At 37.9% G+C, this 18772-nt stretch overlaps 1 protein-coding gene across 1 annotated transcript in view; it reads left to right on the top strand.

The window, feature by feature from the left end:
• MOB1B (MOB kinase activator 1B) overlaps positions 1-18772 on the top strand; it is a 66214-nt gene that overhangs the window by 25226 nt on the left and 22216 nt on the right. The window contains exon 2 of the mRNA XM_007193575.3: positions 17654-17820. Coding sequence (XP_007193637.1) covers positions 17654-17820 — 167 coding nt within the window. The remainder of the gene's footprint in view (positions 1-17653; positions 17821-18772) is intronic.

Genomic DNA, 18772 nt, shown 5'->3' with positions numbered 1-18772 from the left:
TGCCGTGGGGCAACTAAGCCCACGCGCCATAACTACTGAGCTCCCGCACCACAACTAGAGAGCCTGCATGCCGCGAAGTACAGAGCCCATGTGCTCTGGAGCCTGCGTTCCACAACTGCAGAGCCCATGCACCCTGGAGCCCGCGCGTCGCAACTAGAGAGAGAAAACCCACACGCCACAACTAGACAGAAGCCCGGCACTGCAACAAAGAGCCCGCGTGCTACAACGAAAGATCCCGCGTGCCTCAACGAAGACCTCGCATGCCTCAACTAAGACCTGACACAGCCAAAAAAATAATAAAATAAATAAATGTTAAAAAAAAGAATGTAAAAACTTATTTAAAAAAATTAAGCTGCTTTAAATGTATTCATTCATTTAATTGTCATAATGGTCCTGGAAAATTGGTGATGTCATGTCCAGTTTTTAGTTTTAGCTTGGAGAAGTTATATGATTTATCTAAGATTTCACAGCCACTAAGTTACGAAGACAGGATCTGAAACTGGGTCTTTACTCCAAATCTTTTGCCCTTTCCTCTTCTGTATCCCAGATACCGTATTGAGCATTGTAGTTACAAAAATGAAGAGGCCACAGCCTCCTATTTGAAAGAGCTATCTCAAAGAGAACAAACACATATATATGTTACAGGTGTTTTAAGCTACAAGGAGACAGAAGAGAGGATGGAGAGTTTTTCATGGAAGGTTAGGAAAAGTTTTTATAAAAGAAGTGATGTTCAAGCTCCCTGGGTGTTTCTTTGTTGAAATATCAGTATATTTGGAATTACTATCAACTCAGTTGCAGGTTGATGCTCATTCTGAGCTCTGCATATGCAAGTTTTGGTTTCTTCCTTCTAACAGTCCAGCGCATTGTAGAGGATTCAGAAAATGCAGTTACTGCTGTTGCATGGAAATCACCTAGCTATTCAACTATGGGCACTTCCTAAAATCTCCTGTGGTTTTAGTACCTATTTACTGAATAATGAATTCAGTTCTGGGCAAAGGAAACTGCAGTCTGTATACAACTCAGAAGCTCAGAGGGTGATTGGAGATGAGTGTTTAAACTTCAGTGTCTTCATCTATAGCTGAAATTATGCCTCACATAACTTCACAGATGTAGAGACTAATTGGCCTTTGCTTGAGAAGTGCTTTTTATTTTCTAAGGATTAGATTATAAAATTTAATGGGGTATTAAATAAATAGTGAATTGACCAACCCTCTACCTGTTCTTGCATGAAGTCATGGAGTTACACTTTATACAATTGAAGTGTTATGAATATACTGAAAATTGAGAGGTAACCCAGTTAGCAGTTTAATATACTTGTGCAGTGATCCCTAATATGTGTTAAGGAGCAAGATGTTAAAATGCGGAAGAAAAGTTTCCATGACTAAAGATGTTTGGGAAGCCCTGAGCTAAACCATAAGCAATTTTCTTTACTATAGGACTTCTCATAGCTTGTAAAATACTTGTTTTAATAATATACTAGTGCATCTTTTGGCACTGTGCTAACCAGTGAGGATGCCAAGAGTATTAGCTACCTTCAGTCTTATTTTTCCTCTGAGCCTGAGATCTGTAGGTACAATTGCCTGCCTAACTTAACCATTTGGATGTCTAATAGGTATCTCAATTTGTGCAAAATCCATCTCCCCAGACCTATCTCAATAAATGGCTCATTTTCTACCTGCTTGATACTAAAAACCTAGGAGTCTTTCTTGATTGTGTTTTCTTCACCGCTCTCCACAAATTCTGAAATCCAAAGTGAGTCCTCTTGGTTCTACCTACAAATATTGGAATCTGGCTTCATCTTTCTGTCCCTGTTTGTCCAAGCGATCATTCTTTCTTCTTTGTAGTTTCTTAACTGGCTTCTCTGTTTCTACTTTTGCCCTCCTCCCAGTCCATTCTCTACATGGCAACTAGAATGATCTTTAGGCCATTAAATTAAGTCATGTTATACTTCCATTTTTTTTTAAATCTGCAAAGTCTTCACATTTATACTTAAAATGATAATCTAAATTCCATACTTTGGTCTCTAAAGACTTAGCTAATATGGTTCTACAAGGCTCTGATTTCTTATACCACTGTTGCCATCATTCATGCTGCCTTCATCACCATTACCTTTTTACCACTCTTCCTTGAAAAAGTCACTTTTGTGCTAGTTTATCCTATAAGCCTGGAATGCTCTTCCTTCTTCTCCAGATCGTCCCATGGCTGATTCCTTCTTGTCTTTCTGGCCTTAGGGAGGCCTTCTCTAACTACCTAATCTAATATAGTGCCTTGTCATATCACATTATTTGTCACATCATTCTGTTATTTTCATCAGAGCACTTACCACTACCCAGTAGTGTTTTGCTGGTTTTACTTTTTCTTCTACCTTCTCTCCCCACCGTGAAAGTAGAGATTCTCTTGTTCAGTGCTATGTCCCAGGGCTTAGAACAGTGCTACTTAGAATATAGTAGGTGGTCAGAATATGCTAGTTGGATGAAGGAATGCAAGAGTGAATAAATGTATGAAAGAAACTGTCTTATTGAACTGGTGAGGAATGTTATTGGGAGGCTACTTTTTTTTAATAGTAAAGGTTTTTCCTTAAACATTAAAAAAAATTGAGCTGTAATTCACATACTATAAAATTCTTCCTTAAAAGTATACAGTTCAGGACTTCCCTGGTGGTCCAGTGGTTAAGACTCTGCACTTCCACTGCAGGGGGCACAGGTTCAGTCCCTGGTTGGGGAGCTAAGATCCCACATGCTGCGTGTTGCGGCCAAAAAAAAAAAAAGTATACAATTCAGTGGATTTAGTATATTCACAAAGTTGTGCAACCATCACAACTAATTCCAGAATATTTTCATCACACCCAACAGAAACCTTGTATCATTAGTAGTCATTCTCCATTTCCTCTTCTCCAGCCCCTGGCAACCACTAGTCTCCTTTCTGTCTCAATGGATTTGTCTATTCTGGACATTTCATATGAATGGAATCATAAAATAAGTGATACTTCATATTTTGTGTTTGAATTTTTTTCTCAGCATAATAATATTGTCAAGATTCACCCATGTTATAACATGTTATCAGTACTTCATTCTTTTTTTATGGATGAGTAATATTCCATTGTATGAATATACCATATTTTATTTATCTATGCATCAGTTGATGGACTTCTGGGCTGCTCACCCTTTTTGGCTCTTATGAATAATGGTGCTGTGTACATTAATATACAAGTTTTTGTGGACATAAATTTCAGTCTTCTTGGGAATATACCTAATCATCTCTCCTCCCCTCCCCTGAACCCCTGGCAAGCACTGATTATTTTACTGTCTCTAAAGCTTTTCCAGAGTGCCTTGTATTTGGAATCATACACTATGTAGCCTTTTCAGTCTGACTTTCTTCACTTAACAATATTCAATTAAGGCTTCTTCATGGTTTTGTTTTTTATTTTTTTGCGGCTCCATAACTTGTCTCTTTTTAATCTCCGATCATAATATTCCATTTTATGGATGTACCACAGTTTATTGATTCACCTATTGAAAGGCATCTTGGTTGCTTCCCACTTCTGTGACTACGATCGAAGTTGCTATAAACATTCACAGGCAGGTTTTTGGGTGGACATAGGTTTTCAGCTCAGCTGGGTAAATACCTGAGTGGGTATGCTAGATTGTATGGAAAGATTCTGTTTAGCTTTGTAGCAAATTGCCAAACTGTCTCCCAAAGTGGCTGTGCCATTTTGCATTTTGCATTCCTACCAGCAATGAATGTTGCTCCGCATCCTCATCAGCTTTTGGTATTGTCAGTTTTTTGGCTTGTAGCCACTTTAATAGGTGTGTAATGGTTTCTCATTGTTTAAGTTTGCAATTCCCTGATGACAAATGATGTTGACTGTCTTTTCATATGTTTATTTGCCATCTGTTTATCTTTTTTGGTGGGCTTTGTTCATATCTTTTGCCCATTTCTTCCTTGGGTTGTTTTCTTATTGTTGAATTTTAAGAACTTTTTGTATGTTTTGGATACAAGTGCTTTATCAGATGTATGGTTTGCAAAGATTTTCTGCTAGTCTGTGTGCCTTACAGTGTCTTTCACAGAACAGAATTTTTAATTTTAGTAAATTGCCTACAGAGGAACCTGCTCCTCCTGAAAGCACTGAGCTTTAGCCTAATGTTAAATACCCGCCGCCACTTGCCTACTGCTCAGAAAAAGGTCAGCAGAGGAGGGTATTGGGACTCACTTGCTCAAAGACTCTGAATCACAGTCCTATATAATTCCTGAAGAGTCTCTTACGGTCCTTTCACTCTCCTGTAGTCCAGATTCTGAGCTTGAAGCACAGTGGGAACCACTCTTACCTTCACTGAGAAGGTAAGTCTTCTACTGGGCATGTTCACTGAGTCTTCTACTGGGCACGTTCTAGGCTAGGTTTTTTTCAGACTTTCTCTGTCACTGTATCTCATCAACTTTTTTTTTTTTTTTTTTTTTTTTAACCATTGCAGGCTTCAGATAACCTCTATATTTCTCAGATTTCGTGCTAAATCATAAAATGCCATATTGTGTCTGAAGCTATTTTTTCAATAGTCCATCTTCTTTTTTTTTTTTTTTTTTCACTGTAACAGCTCCTTTATTTTGCAGTGAAAATTGATTTGTATATTCTTTGCCTCTGAGTCCTTGTGGGATTTTTTTTTTTAAATTCAAACAGAAAGTCACAAAAATTATAATCATCCTCATCAGTTCACTCAGTCCCATGTAATTAATTTTTTTTTCATCTTGATCTTTTGTTAGCACTTTTATGTGTTCATCAGTTTTTCATTAGAGTTATGAAAATGCTTATTCATTCAGTTCAGCAGTACAGTCAGTTACCAGAAACTTGTACTTGTCAGAGTCTTTTCCATGAATTCCTTGAAGATGAAACCCTTTTATAGGAACATATTTGCAAAAGCATCACAGTACACCCAGAACTGTCTGTAAATGACAAAAGACTTAAAAATGACCACAGTTAAAGATTTGATGAAAGTTCATAATAATGCAATTGACAAGGAAATTTAGTTATTTCTGAGATATACATTTTAAAGTAATAACGAGAATTATGACTTATAACATTATACCAGAACATATAAGATTTTTAGAAATTTCATGTAATGTCTGAAACATTTATATTAGCCTATTTCCATACAAATAACCCAATGAAAGTTTAGTATTAGTTGTTTTGTTTGTTTGTTTTTTTATACTGCAAGTTCTTATTAGTCATCAATTTTATACACATCAGTGTACACATGTCAATCCCAATTGCCCAATTCAGCACACCAACATCCCCACCCCACCGCAGTTTTCCCCCCTTGGTGTCCATATGTCCGTTATCCACATCTGTGTCTCAACTTCTGCCCCGCAAACCGGCTCATCTGTACCGTTTTTCTCGGTTCCACATACATGCGTTAATATACGATACTTGTTTTTCTCTTTCTGACTTACTTCACTCTGTATGACAGTCTCTAGATCTATCCACGTCTCAACAAATGACTCAATTTCGTTCCTTTTTATGGCTGAGTAATATTCCATTGTATATATGTACCACAACTTCTTTAACCATTTGTCTGTCGATGGGCATTTAGGTTGCTTCCATGACCTGGCTATTGTAAATAGTGCTGCAATGAACATTCGGGTGCATGTGTCTTTTTGAATTATGGTTTTCTCTGGGTATATGCCCAGTAGTGGGATTGCTGGATCATATGGTATTTCTATTTTTAGTTTTTTAAGGAACCTCCATACTGTTCTCCATAGTGGCTGTATCAATTTACATTCCCACCAACAGTGCAAGAGGGTTCCCTTTTCTCCACACCCTCTCCAGCATTTGTTGTTTGTAGATTTTCTGATGATGCCCATTCTAACTGGTGTGAGGTGATACCTCATTGTAGTGTTGATTTGCATTTCTGTAATAATTAGTGATGTTGAGCATCTTTTCATGTGCTTCTTGGCCATCTGTATGTCTTCTTTGGAGAAATGTCTGTTTAGGTCTTCTGCCCATTTTTGGATTGGGTTGTTTGTTTCTTTAATATTGAGCTGAATGAGCTGTTCATATATTTTGGAGATTAATCCTTTGTCCGTTGATTCATTTGCAAATATTTTCTCCCATTCTGAGGGTTCTCTTTTCGTCTTGTTTATGGTTTCCTTTGCTGTGCAAAAGCTTTGAAGTTTCATTAGGTCCCATTTGTTTATTTTTGTTTTTATTTCCATTACTCTAGGAGGTGGATCAAAAAAGATCTTGCTGTGATTGATGTCAAAGAGTGTTCTTCCTATGTTTTCCTCTGAGAGTTTTATAGTGTCCGATCTTACATTTAGGTCTCGAATCCATTTTGAGTTTATTTTTGTGTATGGTGTTAGGGAGTGTTCTAATTTCATTCTTTTACATGTAGCTGTCCAGTTTTCCCAGCACCACTTATTGAAGAGACTGTCTCTTTTCTCCATTGTATATCTTTGCCTCCTTTGTCATAGATTAGTTGACCATAGGTGCGTGGGTTTATCTCTGGGCTTTCTATCTTGTTCCATCGATCTATGTTTCTGTTTTTGTGCCAGTACCATATTGTCTTGATTACTGTAGCTTTGTAGTATAGTCTGAAGTCAGGGAGTCTGATTCCTCCCGCTCCGTTTTTTTCCCTCAAGACTGCTTTGGCTATTCGGGGTCTTTTGTGTCTCCATACAAATTTTAAGATGATTTGTTCTAGTTCCGTAAAAAATGCCATTGGTAATTTGATAGGGATTGCATTGAATCTGTAGATTGCTTTGGGTAGTATAGTCATTTTCACAATATTGATTCTTCCAATCCAAGAACATGGTATATCTCTCCACCTGTTGGTATCATCTTTAATTTCTTTCATTAGTGTCTTATAGTTTTCTGCATACAGGTCTTTTGTCTCCCTAGGTAGGTTTATTCCTAGGTATTTTATTCTTTTTGTTGCAATGGTAAGTGGGAGTGTTTCCATAATTTCTCTTTCAGATTTTTCATCATGAGTGTATAGGAATGCAAGAGATTTCTGTGCATTAATTTTGTATCCTGCAACTTTACCAAATTCATTGGTTAGCTCTAGTAATTTTCTGGTGGCATTTTTAGGATTCTCTATGTATAGTATCATGTCATCTGCAAACAGTGACAGTTTTACTTCTTCTTTTCCAATTTGTATTCTTTTTATTTCCTTTTCTTCTCTGATTGCCGTGGCTAAAACTTCCAAAACTATGTTGAATAATAGTGGTGAGAGTGGACATCCTTGTCTCGTTCCTGATCTTAGAGGAAATGCTTCCAGTTTTTCACCATTGAGAATGATGTTTGCTGTGGGTTTGTCGTATATGGCCTTTATTATGTTGAGGTAGGTTCCCTCTATGCCCACTTTCTGGAGAGTTTTTATCAGAAATGGGTGTTGAATTTTGTCAAAAGCTTTTTCTGCATCTATTGAGATGATCATATGGTTTTTATTCTTCAGTTTGTTAATATGGTGTATCACATTGATTGATTTGCATATATTGAAGAATCCTTGCATCCCTGGGATAAATCCCACTTGATCGTGTTGTATGATCCTTTTAATGTGTTGTTGGATTCTGTTTGCCAGTATTTTGTTGAGGATTTTTGCATCTATATTCATCAGTGATATTGGTCTGTAATTTTCTTTTTTTGTAGTATCTTTGTCTGGTTTTGGTATCAGGTTGATGGTGGCCTCATAGAATGAGTTTGGGAGTGTTCCTTCCTCTGCAATTTTTTGGAAGAGTTTGAGAAGGCTGGGTGTTAGCTCTTTCTAAATGTTTGATAGAATTCACCTGTGAAGCCATCTGGTCCTGGACTTTTGTTTGTTGGAAGATTTTTAATTACAGTTTCAATTTCAGTACTTGTGATTGGTCTGTTGATATTTTCTATTTCTTCCTGGTTCAGTCTTGGAAGGTTATACCTTTCTAAGAATTTGTCCATTTCTTCCAGGTTGTCCATTTTATTGGCATAGAGTTGCTTGTAGTAGTCTCTTAAGATATTTTGTATTTCTGCAGTGTCTGTTGTAACTTCTCCTTTTTCATTTCTAATTTTATTGATTTGAGTCCTCTCTCTCTTTTTCTTGATGAGTCTGGCTAATGGCTTATCAATTTTGTTTATCTTCTCAAAGAACCAGCTTTTAGTTTTCTTGACCTTTGCTATTGTTTTCTTTGTTTCTATTTCATTTATTTCTGCTCTGATCTTTATGATTTCTTTCCTTCTGCCAACTTTGGGTTTTGTTTGTTCTTCTTTCTCTAGTTCCTTTAGGTGTAAGGTTAGATTGTTTACTTGAGATTTTTCTTGTTTCTTGAGGTAGGCTTGTATAGCTATAAACTTCCCTCTTAGAACTGCTTTTGCTGCATCCCATAGGTTTTGGATCGTCGTGTTTTCATTGTCATTTGTCTCTAGGTATTTTTTGATTTCCTCTTTGATTTCTTCAGTGATCTCTTGGTTATTTAGTAACGTATTGTTTAGCCTCCATGTGTTTGTGTTTTTTGTTTTTTTCCCTGTAATTGATTTCTAATCTCATAGCGTTGTGGTCAGACAAGACGCTTGATATGATTTCAATTTTCTTAAATTTAGTGAGGCTTGATTTGTGACCCAAGATGTGATCTATCCTGGAGAATGTTCTGTGCGCACTTGAGAAGAAAGTGTAATCTGCTGCTTTTGGATGGAATGTCCTATAAATATCAATTAAATCTATCTGGTCTGTTGTATCATTTAAAGCTTCTGTTTCCTTATTTATTTTCATTTTTGGATGATCTGTCCATTGGTGTAAGTGAGGTGTTAAAGTCCCCCACTATTATTGTGTTACTGTCGATTTCCTCTTTTAGAGATGTTAGCATTTGCCTTATATATTGAGGTGCTCCTATGTTGGGTGTATATATATTTATAATTGTTATATCTTCTTCTTGGATTGATCCATGGATCATTATGTAGTGTCTTTCCTTGGCTCTTGTAACATTCTTTATTTTAAAGTCTATTTTATCTGATATGAGTATAGCTACTCCAGCTTTCTTTTGATTTCCATTTGCATGGAATATCTTTTTCCATCCCCTCACTTTCATTCTGTATGTGTCCGTAGGTCTAAAGTGGGTCTCTTGTAGACAGCATATATATGGGTCTTGTCTTTGTATCCATTCAGCAAGCCTGTGTGTTTTGGTTGGAGCATTTAATCCATTCACGTTTAAGGTCATTATCGATATGTATGTTCCTATGACCATTTTCTTAATTGTTTTGGGTTTGTTTTTGTAGGTCCTTTTCTTCTCTTGTGTTTCCCAGTTAGAGATGTTCCTTTAGCATTTGTTGTAGAGCTGGTTTGTTGGTGCTGAATTCTCTTAGCCTCTGCTTGTCTGTAAAGCTTTTGATTTCTCCATCGAATCTGAATGAGATCCTTGCCGGGTAGGGTAATCTTGGTTGTAGGTTCTTCCCTTTCATCACTTTAAGTATATCATGCTACTCCCTTCTGGCTTGTAGAGTTTCTGCTGAGAAATCAGCTGTTCACTTTATGGGAGTTCCCTTGTATGTTATTTGTCGTTTTTCCCTTGCTGCTTTCAATAATTTTTCTTTGTCTTTAATTTTTGCCAATTTGATTACTATGTGTCTCGGCTTGTTTCTCCTTGGGTTTATCCTGAATGGGACTCTCTGCGCTTCCTGGACTTGGGTGGCTATTTCCTTTCCTATGTTAGGGAAGTTTTCGACTATAATCTCTTCACATATTTTCTCTGGTCCTTTCTCTCTCTCTTCTCTTTCTGGGACCCCTATAATGCGAAAGTTGTTGCATTTAATGTTGTCCCAGAGGTCTCTTAGGCTATCTTCATTTCTAAATTTATTTATTTATTTATTTATTTTTGGTTGTGTTGGGTCTTCGTTTCTGTGCAAGGGCTTTCTCTAGTTGTGGCGAGCGGGGGCCACTCTTCATCGCGGTGCGCGGGCCTCTCACTATCGCGGCCTCTCCCGTTGTGGAGCACAGGCTCCAGACGCGCAGGCTCAGGAGTTGTGCTCACGGGCCCAGTCGCTCCGTGGCATGTGGGATCTTCCCAGACCAGGGCTCGAACCCGTGTCCCCTGCATTGGCAGGCGGATTCTCAACCACTGCACTACCAGGGAAGCCCTATCTTCATTTCTTTTCATTCTTTTCTCTGTAGTCTGTTCTGCAGCAGTGAATTCCACCATTCTGTGTTCCAGGTCACTTATCTGTTCTTCTGCCTCAGTTATTCTGCTATTGATTCCTTCTAGTGTAGTTTTCATTTCAGCTGTTGTATTGGTCATCTCTGTTTGTTTGTTCTTTAATTCTTCTAGGTCTTTGTTAATCATTTCTTGCATCTTCTCAATCTTTGCCTCCATTCTTATTCCGAGGTCCTGGATCATCTTCACTATCATTATTCTGAATTCTTTTTCTGGAAGGTTGCCTATCTCCATGTCATTTAGTTGTTTTTCTGGGGTTTTATCTTGTTCCTTCATCTGATATGTAGCCCTCTGCCTTTTCATCTTGTCTATCTTTCTGTGAATGTGGTTTTTGTTCCACAGCCTGCAGGATTATAGTTTTTCTTGCTTCTGCTGTCTGCCCTCTGGTAGTTGAGGCTATCTAAGAGGCTTGATGGGAGGCTCTGGTGGTGGGTAAAGCTGACTGTTGCTCTGGTGGTCAGAGCTCAGTAAAACTTTAATCCTCTTGACTGTTGATTGGTGGGGCTGGGTTCCCTCCCTGTTGGTTGTTTTGCGTGAGGCAACCCAACACTGGAGCCTACCTGGGCTCTTTGGTGGGGCTAATGACAGACTCTGGGAGGGCTCACGCCCAGGAGTACTTCCCAGAACTTTGCCAATGTCCTTGTCTCCACGGTGAAACAGAGCCACCCCCCCACCCCCCCCACCCCCCTCCCCGCCTCCAACACTAGCACCTAGGTAGGTCTGGTTCAGTCTCCCCCAGGGTCACTGCTCCTTCCCCTGGGTCCCGATGCACACACTATTTTGTGTGCGCCCTCCAAGAGTGAGGTCTCCGTTTCCCCCAGTCCTGTCGAAGTCCTGCAATCAATTCCCACTAGGCTTCAAAGTCTGATTCTCTATGAATTCCTCCTCCCGTTGCTGGACCCCCAGGTTGGGAACCCTGACGTGGGGCTCAGAACCTTCACTCCAGTGGGTGGACTTCTGTGGTGTAAGTGTTCGCCAGTCTGTGAGTCACCCACCCACCTGTTACGGGATTTGATTTTACTCTGATTGCGCCCCTCCTACCATCTCATTGTGGCTTCTCCTTTGTCTTTCAATGTGGGGTATCTTTTTTGGTGAGTTCCAGTGTCTTCCTGTCAATGATTGTCCAGCAGCTAGTTGTGATTCTGGTGTTCTCGCAAGAGGGAGTGAGAGCACGTCCTTCTACTCCGCCATCTTGGTTCCTCTCCCCATTTTCTTCTCATCAACTTTTTAATCTTACCAGATTTCCTCAATTTCTGATCTTCTCTTAGCCTTCTTTCTTGCTTTCCAGAAATATTGAGGGTTTCTTTTTTTTTTTTTTTTTTTACTCTCATAAGATTAACAATAACAGCAACAGCACCACCAGTGATTATAAAAGGATGTAAGGCAGAAATGTAAATAGATATGTCTGTTCAGATTGCTAACTTTCTGAATCAAGATTGTATTTTTGGTACTCATAGCTTTTAGCCTTTAGCCTTTGGCTTTATTATGTCTAGAACACATTCTACTTGATTTTGACAGTTTCTAACATCTTTTGCTGGTGTATATGTGTGTTTCTGAAAGTACAAATGTGTGTGGCAACCTTTTAGGGGAAATTGTTCTCTCGTGAAACTGTATTTTTCCTTAACGGCAGTACTGAATATTCATATAAATTAGAAGAGGTGTGAGGAGAGGAAATGGAATTAGGTAGTTTGAAGATTGTTTTTAAAAATGTACCTACTAATGACACTCTCAGTATAAATTAGCCTTGTGTTGTTTCATAAGTGACTTGATTAAACTTTGGTGATAGAGGAAGAAAATAGTTAGAAATAATTGGATGGAAAATAAAGGTAAGCATCATGTAGTGTTGGGTAGTGGATAAAAGAATGGGCTTTAAATATTTAAATCCTAGATTTAAATTCTGGCTCCTACTTTACCAATATTATAAGCTTGAGCAAATTATTTAAGTACTTCAAGCCTCAGTTTTGTTACCCATAAAATAAAGGAAGTATAGTATGTACGTCATAGAGTTATGAAGATTAAATGGGATATTGCATGTAAAATACTTAAGAGTACAAGGCCTGCAGTAAATATTAGTTAATATTAATCATCATCATTACTATCTTAGTGTAGGAGTTCTCAGCCTGAAGTTGACTGGAACTATCAATTAACAAGTATTTATCAAGTATCTGATCTCTAGTATTGGATTTAAACCTATAGAAGGAGCTACTGTTGTGAATATCAGGTTGGTACCTAGAGATGGAACAAAGTGAGCTATTATTAGTGGAGTTCTTACCACAGGGTTCGATAGTAAGGTAGATGTTATTATTCCAAGCTGAGGCTTGGTAATGTTAAGTAACTTGAAGATAATGGACTGTTTTTGAGTCCCACTTCTGCCATTGAATTTAGCTAGGTGGTCAGAGTAAGTCACTTAACTTTGAAGGTATGGAGTTATTGACACAAATAAGTTGATGTTAATTTACTTCTAATTTTGAATATATTGACATGTTCTTCAGGGTCAAAATATACAGATCTGTATTCTTCTAACCCTTACTAGTGCCCCTGTTTTGAGTTCTCTGTAAATCCGCCCCCTCAATTCCTTCAGCCTTACGATTCTCCAGTCCAACTTAGAAAATATCAATTTTGTTGATAGTTGGATTGAACAATAAAGGGTTAAAATTGAGGGTAATGATGGGTGTGACTGTGTTGAGATAGTAAGAAGTGGTTTATGAGAATAAATGTAGGTGTCACAGTGGGGACTAATCTATTGTTTAGGGTCTCAGAGAGGGAATAAATGATGCTTTTGAAATTTACAAAAGGTGATCAAATTGGATGACTAATTATAAGGGATATGTGTTCAGAGTTTTCCCTTTAGACTCAGTTATTTACCTGTCAAGCCACCCTGTCTTGCTCTAGAAATTGATTGTCCTTCAAATATGAGTAAGACGACTGGAATAAACAAACCTGACTCCTGGATGTTTATTTGGAAAGAAAAGACCTCAGCGTAATGCTGTGAATTGTCAGTCACATTTACATTCTAATCAGAAAGCTCTAAACTCTCATATAGTTATGATGCCCTGTTGGGAGCTGTACAAGAGAAACTAGCAATTGAATCCCTGTCCTCTAAGACCAAAAAAGTATATAGCTACTCTCATACATTGTTAATGGGTTTTAAAAGGGTACAACTTATTTTTTGGGAAAAAATAGACCTTATATAAAAATTTAAAATGTATGTGCTCTTTAGCACAGCAATTTTATTTCTACGAATTTATCTTTCATAATATGAGGATACTTACTGCAGCATTGTTTTTTTGTTTTGTTTTTTATAGTTTAAAACGCTCTTGGAATCTTAGTTTTTGGGTTTTTTTAAACTTATTTATTTCTTTATTTTTGGCTGCGCCGGATCTTAGTTACGGCACGCATGTGGGATCTAGTTCCCCCACCAGGGATTGAACCTGGGCCCCCTGCGTTGGGAGTGTGGAGTTTTACCCACTGGACCATGAGGGAAGTCCCTGTGGCATTGTTTGAAGTAACAAATGACTGGAAACAACCTAAACGTGTATCAATAGGTGACTGACTGAAAATATTATATACCTATATAAGGAAATATTATTCGGTCTTTAAAAAGAATAAAGTAGATCTACTTCTACCTTAATGCACAACAATATTCTGGATATATTAAGTGAAAAACATTACTTAGTATACTATAGTATGCAACAACTGTATAAAACAGGCACAATCATTCTTATGCTTGTGTAGGCATAGACTCTCTGGAAGGATACACAAGCTATTTCTTCTGAGATTCTTCTGATACAGAAATTTCTTCTGAGGGGTGGTGTGGGAGGGCTACATACTTTCTGTTACTGAAAATGTTTTTGAATATTTGCATCAAATGTCTTAACATGTCATGTGAGATATATTTGCATTTGGCCACATACACTGTTACCTTAAGAATTTGCACTCATTGATGAGGAATTTTGTGTACATGATTCGATACTTGTACTCTTGAACTTGAGGACTCTCTTAATCTTTAGACATGGGAATAAGGAGCAGTATTGAACCACCACCCCTTCCAGGGTAGGGTGCATCCTGGTTGAAGTTTCAGGTAGTTGAAGAAAAACTGAATATAGTTTTAAAAAAGAACATTTAAAAAATCAGAATACTGAAATGCTTAATTATTCTGCCTGAAGAAAGCAGAAGGGTCAGAAAGAAGGGGAATTTGATGGAGGACTTGAAAGCATTTTGGAAGTATGAAAGTACATGGAAATGAGGAACCGAGGAGGGAGTCCTCAGGGAACTAAAAACATTTTATAAACATTATCTCATCTCTAAATTATACCCTTTTGTGTAAAAAGTTATTTTCCAGACTTTCAAAAAACAAAGTAAAGAAATTGAAGCCCAGATGATAATTTGTGGTTTCCTAAGTAACGTAAGAAGAAAATAGCAAAATGAGGACTAGCACCTTTTTTCTTGATTTCCCGCCCAGCCCCACGAGTATTCTATCACCTGAACCGTGACATGGGAATAGCACCAAAAACCAAACCAAAACATTTAAAAAATTCTGTTTGGAACTTGATGTGTAAGAGCATTTGTTTCCAAAGTAAGGTTATATTTTCCCCAGTCTTAGGGGACAAGAATGGGAATAAGGGTTGAATACCGCTTTGTACATTGCACTACCATTTCTTTTTTTTACTATGAGTCATTCTGGTTCAGAAAAAGGAAGGATACTAACATTTGCACAGCATGTTACAGCTTTAGAAACTTCTTTCACCTTTATTATTTTCTCATTTTGCAGCTCTTTATGATACAGGTAGTGGTAATGTTTTGTTATTGTTATTAGGCTTTCACTGTTAAAGAAAAAGTAGGCTCGAGAAAGTTGGGTAATTTGCTTGACATAACACAGCTGATAAGTGTCAAAACTGGCCTTTACAAAATCAAACTCAGATTTTTTTTTTTCTTTCTACCCAAGTATAAGGTCTTTGAGGTATATTTGTTTAGCTTTGTGGAAGACCAATTCTGGGTGGGTCAACAATCAAGAAAACATTTGGAAACCTAAAACTTGAAGGGACAGTGGTTCAATAAATAGGTGGTTTAGGGGAGCAGGGGAGGCTCTGACCCTCCTGGGTGCAAGCACAGCTGATGTGCTTGTTGTTCTCATGTACTCTGCCAGCCCTTTTTAGAGCAGCTTGTCACCTCAGTTGCTGCACCGGTCTGAGCAGTGGGCTATTTAAAGGGAATGTACTTAACACTTGGCCTGAAGACGTGTACCAGATTGGTGTTAGGAGAGCTATTTTTGTAGTTAATCATACATAAGTTAGTAAAATGTCTTTTTGTAAAAAATATTGGTGAAGTTTATTTCTCACACTAAATTTTGATAAAGGATGAGACGGAGCAGGAAAATGAAATAAGCGTCAAGCTTGGTAGGCATAGTGACCTTTTCTACGTTTTCACATTTTAGAGATGCTGGGAGAGAATTTGACATTTAATACATTACCTGATTAAACTGAAGAAGCGTTTCCACACTCTAGTGTCTAATATTGACTTTGGGGTTTACTCTGAGTGCAATGGAAAGCCACTGAGTGGCTTTAAGCAGAGGAGTAACATCATCTGATTAGTGTTTGTAAAGAGATCCTTGGCTGTTGAGTCGAGGTATCTGGCAGGGAGAGGGACCAAGGTTAGAGTTGAGGAGCGTCACTTTACTCTAAATAAACACCTGAGAGACTTACATGTAAATGAGAATACCATTATCTTAGAGTGAAAAATACCTGTCATTTGAATTGGATATTTGGGTTGACTAGTAAGTAGATTCTTAGTTTCTCTCAGGATTCTCAATATTTTTTGAAAACTCCTCAGGTGATTATAAAATACAGCCAGGGTTATCTTGGGGTTATCTGCTTTATCTTGGGGAAAAAAGGAGAGATCTTGGGGATAAGCTTGGGAGAAGGGGGTTAAAAGTGAAAAGCTTTGGAGAGCTTGGAAAGTATAACTATTGTTTATCTGTTTTCTTTGGAATTTTATTTTCAAATTCGTATGTTCAAATGTCTGAATGTTACAGTAGTATGAATTTAGTAACATTAAACTTTAGGTAATTCCTACTTATCCAGCCTCTTCTAATTGATTCTTTCCCTATCTGTTCCTTTTCATAAGAAGAGCCAGGGCAGTATTGAGAATGGATGACTAGAATATAATACAATTTGATAAGAATTTGCCAGCATTGGGGCTTCGCTGGTGGCGCAGTGGTTAAGAATCTGCCTGCCAATGCAGGGGACACGGGTTCAAGCCCTGGTCCAGGAAGATCCCACATGCCGTGGGACAACTAAGCCCGCGAGCCACAACTAGTGAGCCCGAGTGCCACAACTACTGAAACCTGTGTGCCTAGAGCCCACGCTCCACGGCAAGAGAAGCCACTTCAATGAGAAGCCCACGCACCACAACAAAGAGTAGACCCCGCTCTCTGCATCTAGAGAAAGCCCGCACACAGCAACGAAGACCCAACGAAGCCATAAATAAATAAATAAATAAAGGGGCTCTCCATTTGAACATCTCTTAAAAAAAAAAAGAATTTGTCAGCATTAACAGAAGAATCCATCTCTTAAAAATTCGTCAAACCATTTCTAAGATGAGTTTCCATTGATTCATTTAAAAAATATATTTCTTTGTGTATACATACACACATTTAGAAATTTGAGCAACCATATTAATGTCTAGCTACTTATCTGCATACCTGGGATTCTGGATTAAGATTGCTGTTGCTTCCTATAATTGGATAGAAGCACATGTAGCTTTTCTTTCTTGCTCTAGGATTTTTGTGCTTTACTGATATAAAATTATATCTTTATGTGTTTTATACAAAGGAAACAAATTATTTGTATTAGGATGAGAGACTTAGAATAGGGGTAAAAAGGAATACAATGACTAAAGATTATCACAGAAGTACTTTTTTGATTTTTGTTTTAAATATTTATTTATTTATTTATTTGGCTTCACCGGGTCTTAATTGTGGCACACAGGATCTTCGCTGTGGCGTGTGGGATCTTCGTTGCGGCACTTGGGATCTTTAGTTGTGGCACGCGGGCTCTTAGTTGCAGCACGCGGGATCTAGTTCTCTGACCAGGGATCGAACCTGGGCCCCCGCACAGAGTCTTAACCACTGGACCACCAGGGAAGTCCCCAGTACTTTTTTGTTTTTATAGATTACAATTTATAATCCTGAATCAGTAATTTATTGTTAGATTAGTTAGCTGGATTAGTTATAGCTAAAAATTATTTTTCTCCTTTGGAGTTACAGTAGGGAATGTAGAGGAGGTTTGTAGGAGTTTTGGGTAATCAAACACAGTAGTTACAACAATGATATTGCCAGGATTTAACATAGCCGGTACAATTCAGGGCTGTTTATTTGTGGACTTTTAGGATCACCGCTGTTATTTTATGCAGTAATATAGTGTAGTAGACTGTCTTGAAAGTCATGCCTTAAACCCTAATGTGCCTTTTTCTTCTTTCCTATTCATAGTGGTAGTCGCTCCTCTAAAACGTTTAAACCAAAGAAGAACATACCAGAGGGTTCTCACCAGTATGAGCTCTTAAAGCATGCAGAGGCCACACTGGGCAGTGGAAACCTCCGGATGGCTGTCATGCTTCCTGAGGGGGAAGATCTGAATGAGTGGGTTGCGGTGAACAGTAAGTAGCCTTTCCGTTTCTCAGTGGACCGTAGATTAGGTTAGGAGCCTCGCTGTAGGTGAGTGTTGGGGCGCTCTCTAGTCTAGGATTTAGTTAGCAACCTAATACCACAAGACAGTGGTACCTCAATTTACTTTAACCTTTGTGGTATTTTATTGCTGAATACGGAGTTACGTGAAATTCTTATCTCCTGTTATCATGTAATACAAAGCATAGATTTACCATCTTCATTGGAAAAAATGATAATAATAGCAGCAATTAATGTTTGTGGAACACTGTGGCACTCTGCTATTCCTTCTACATGAATGATTTTTATTTATTTATTTTATTGAAGTTTATTTGATTTACGGTATTAGTTTCAGATGTATAACATAGTGATTCAATATTTTTAGATTATACTCCCATTTAAAGTTATTACAATATAATGGCTATATTTCCCTGCGCTGTACAATATACCTTTGTGGCTTATTTATTTGATACTTGCTGGTTTGTACCTCTTAATCCCCTACCCCTGTCTTGCTCCTCCTCCATTCTCTCTCCCCGCTGGTAACCACTTGTTTGTTCTCTATATCTGTGAGTCTATCTCTGTCTTGTTATATTCATTCATTTTATTTTTTAGATCCCACATATAAATGATATCATGCAGTATTTGTCTTTCTGTGTTTGACTTAACTTCACTAAGCATAATACCTTCCAGGTCCATCCATGTAGTTGCAAATGGTAAAATTTCATTCTTTTTTATGGCTGAGTAATATTCCATTTGTGTGTGTGTGTGTGTGTGTGTGTGTGTGTGTGTGTGTGTGTGTGAGATAAAGAAGATGTGGTGTTTATATATATGTATATGTTACACACACACACACACCATTATCCATTTATCTGTTTATGGACGCTTAGGTTGCTTCCATATCTTGGCTATTAGCCTCCATATGATGCTATGAACATTGGGGTACAT

The sequence above is a fragment of the Balaenoptera acutorostrata genome, chromosome 5 (assembly GCF_949987535.1).
Source record: "Balaenoptera acutorostrata chromosome 5, mBalAcu1.1, whole genome shotgun sequence".
NCBI lineage: Eukaryota > Metazoa > Chordata > Mammalia > Artiodactyla > Balaenopteridae > Balaenoptera > Balaenoptera acutorostrata.
Note: the sequence above shows the minus strand (reverse complement) of the source record. Positions and strands in the feature narration are given on the sequence as shown.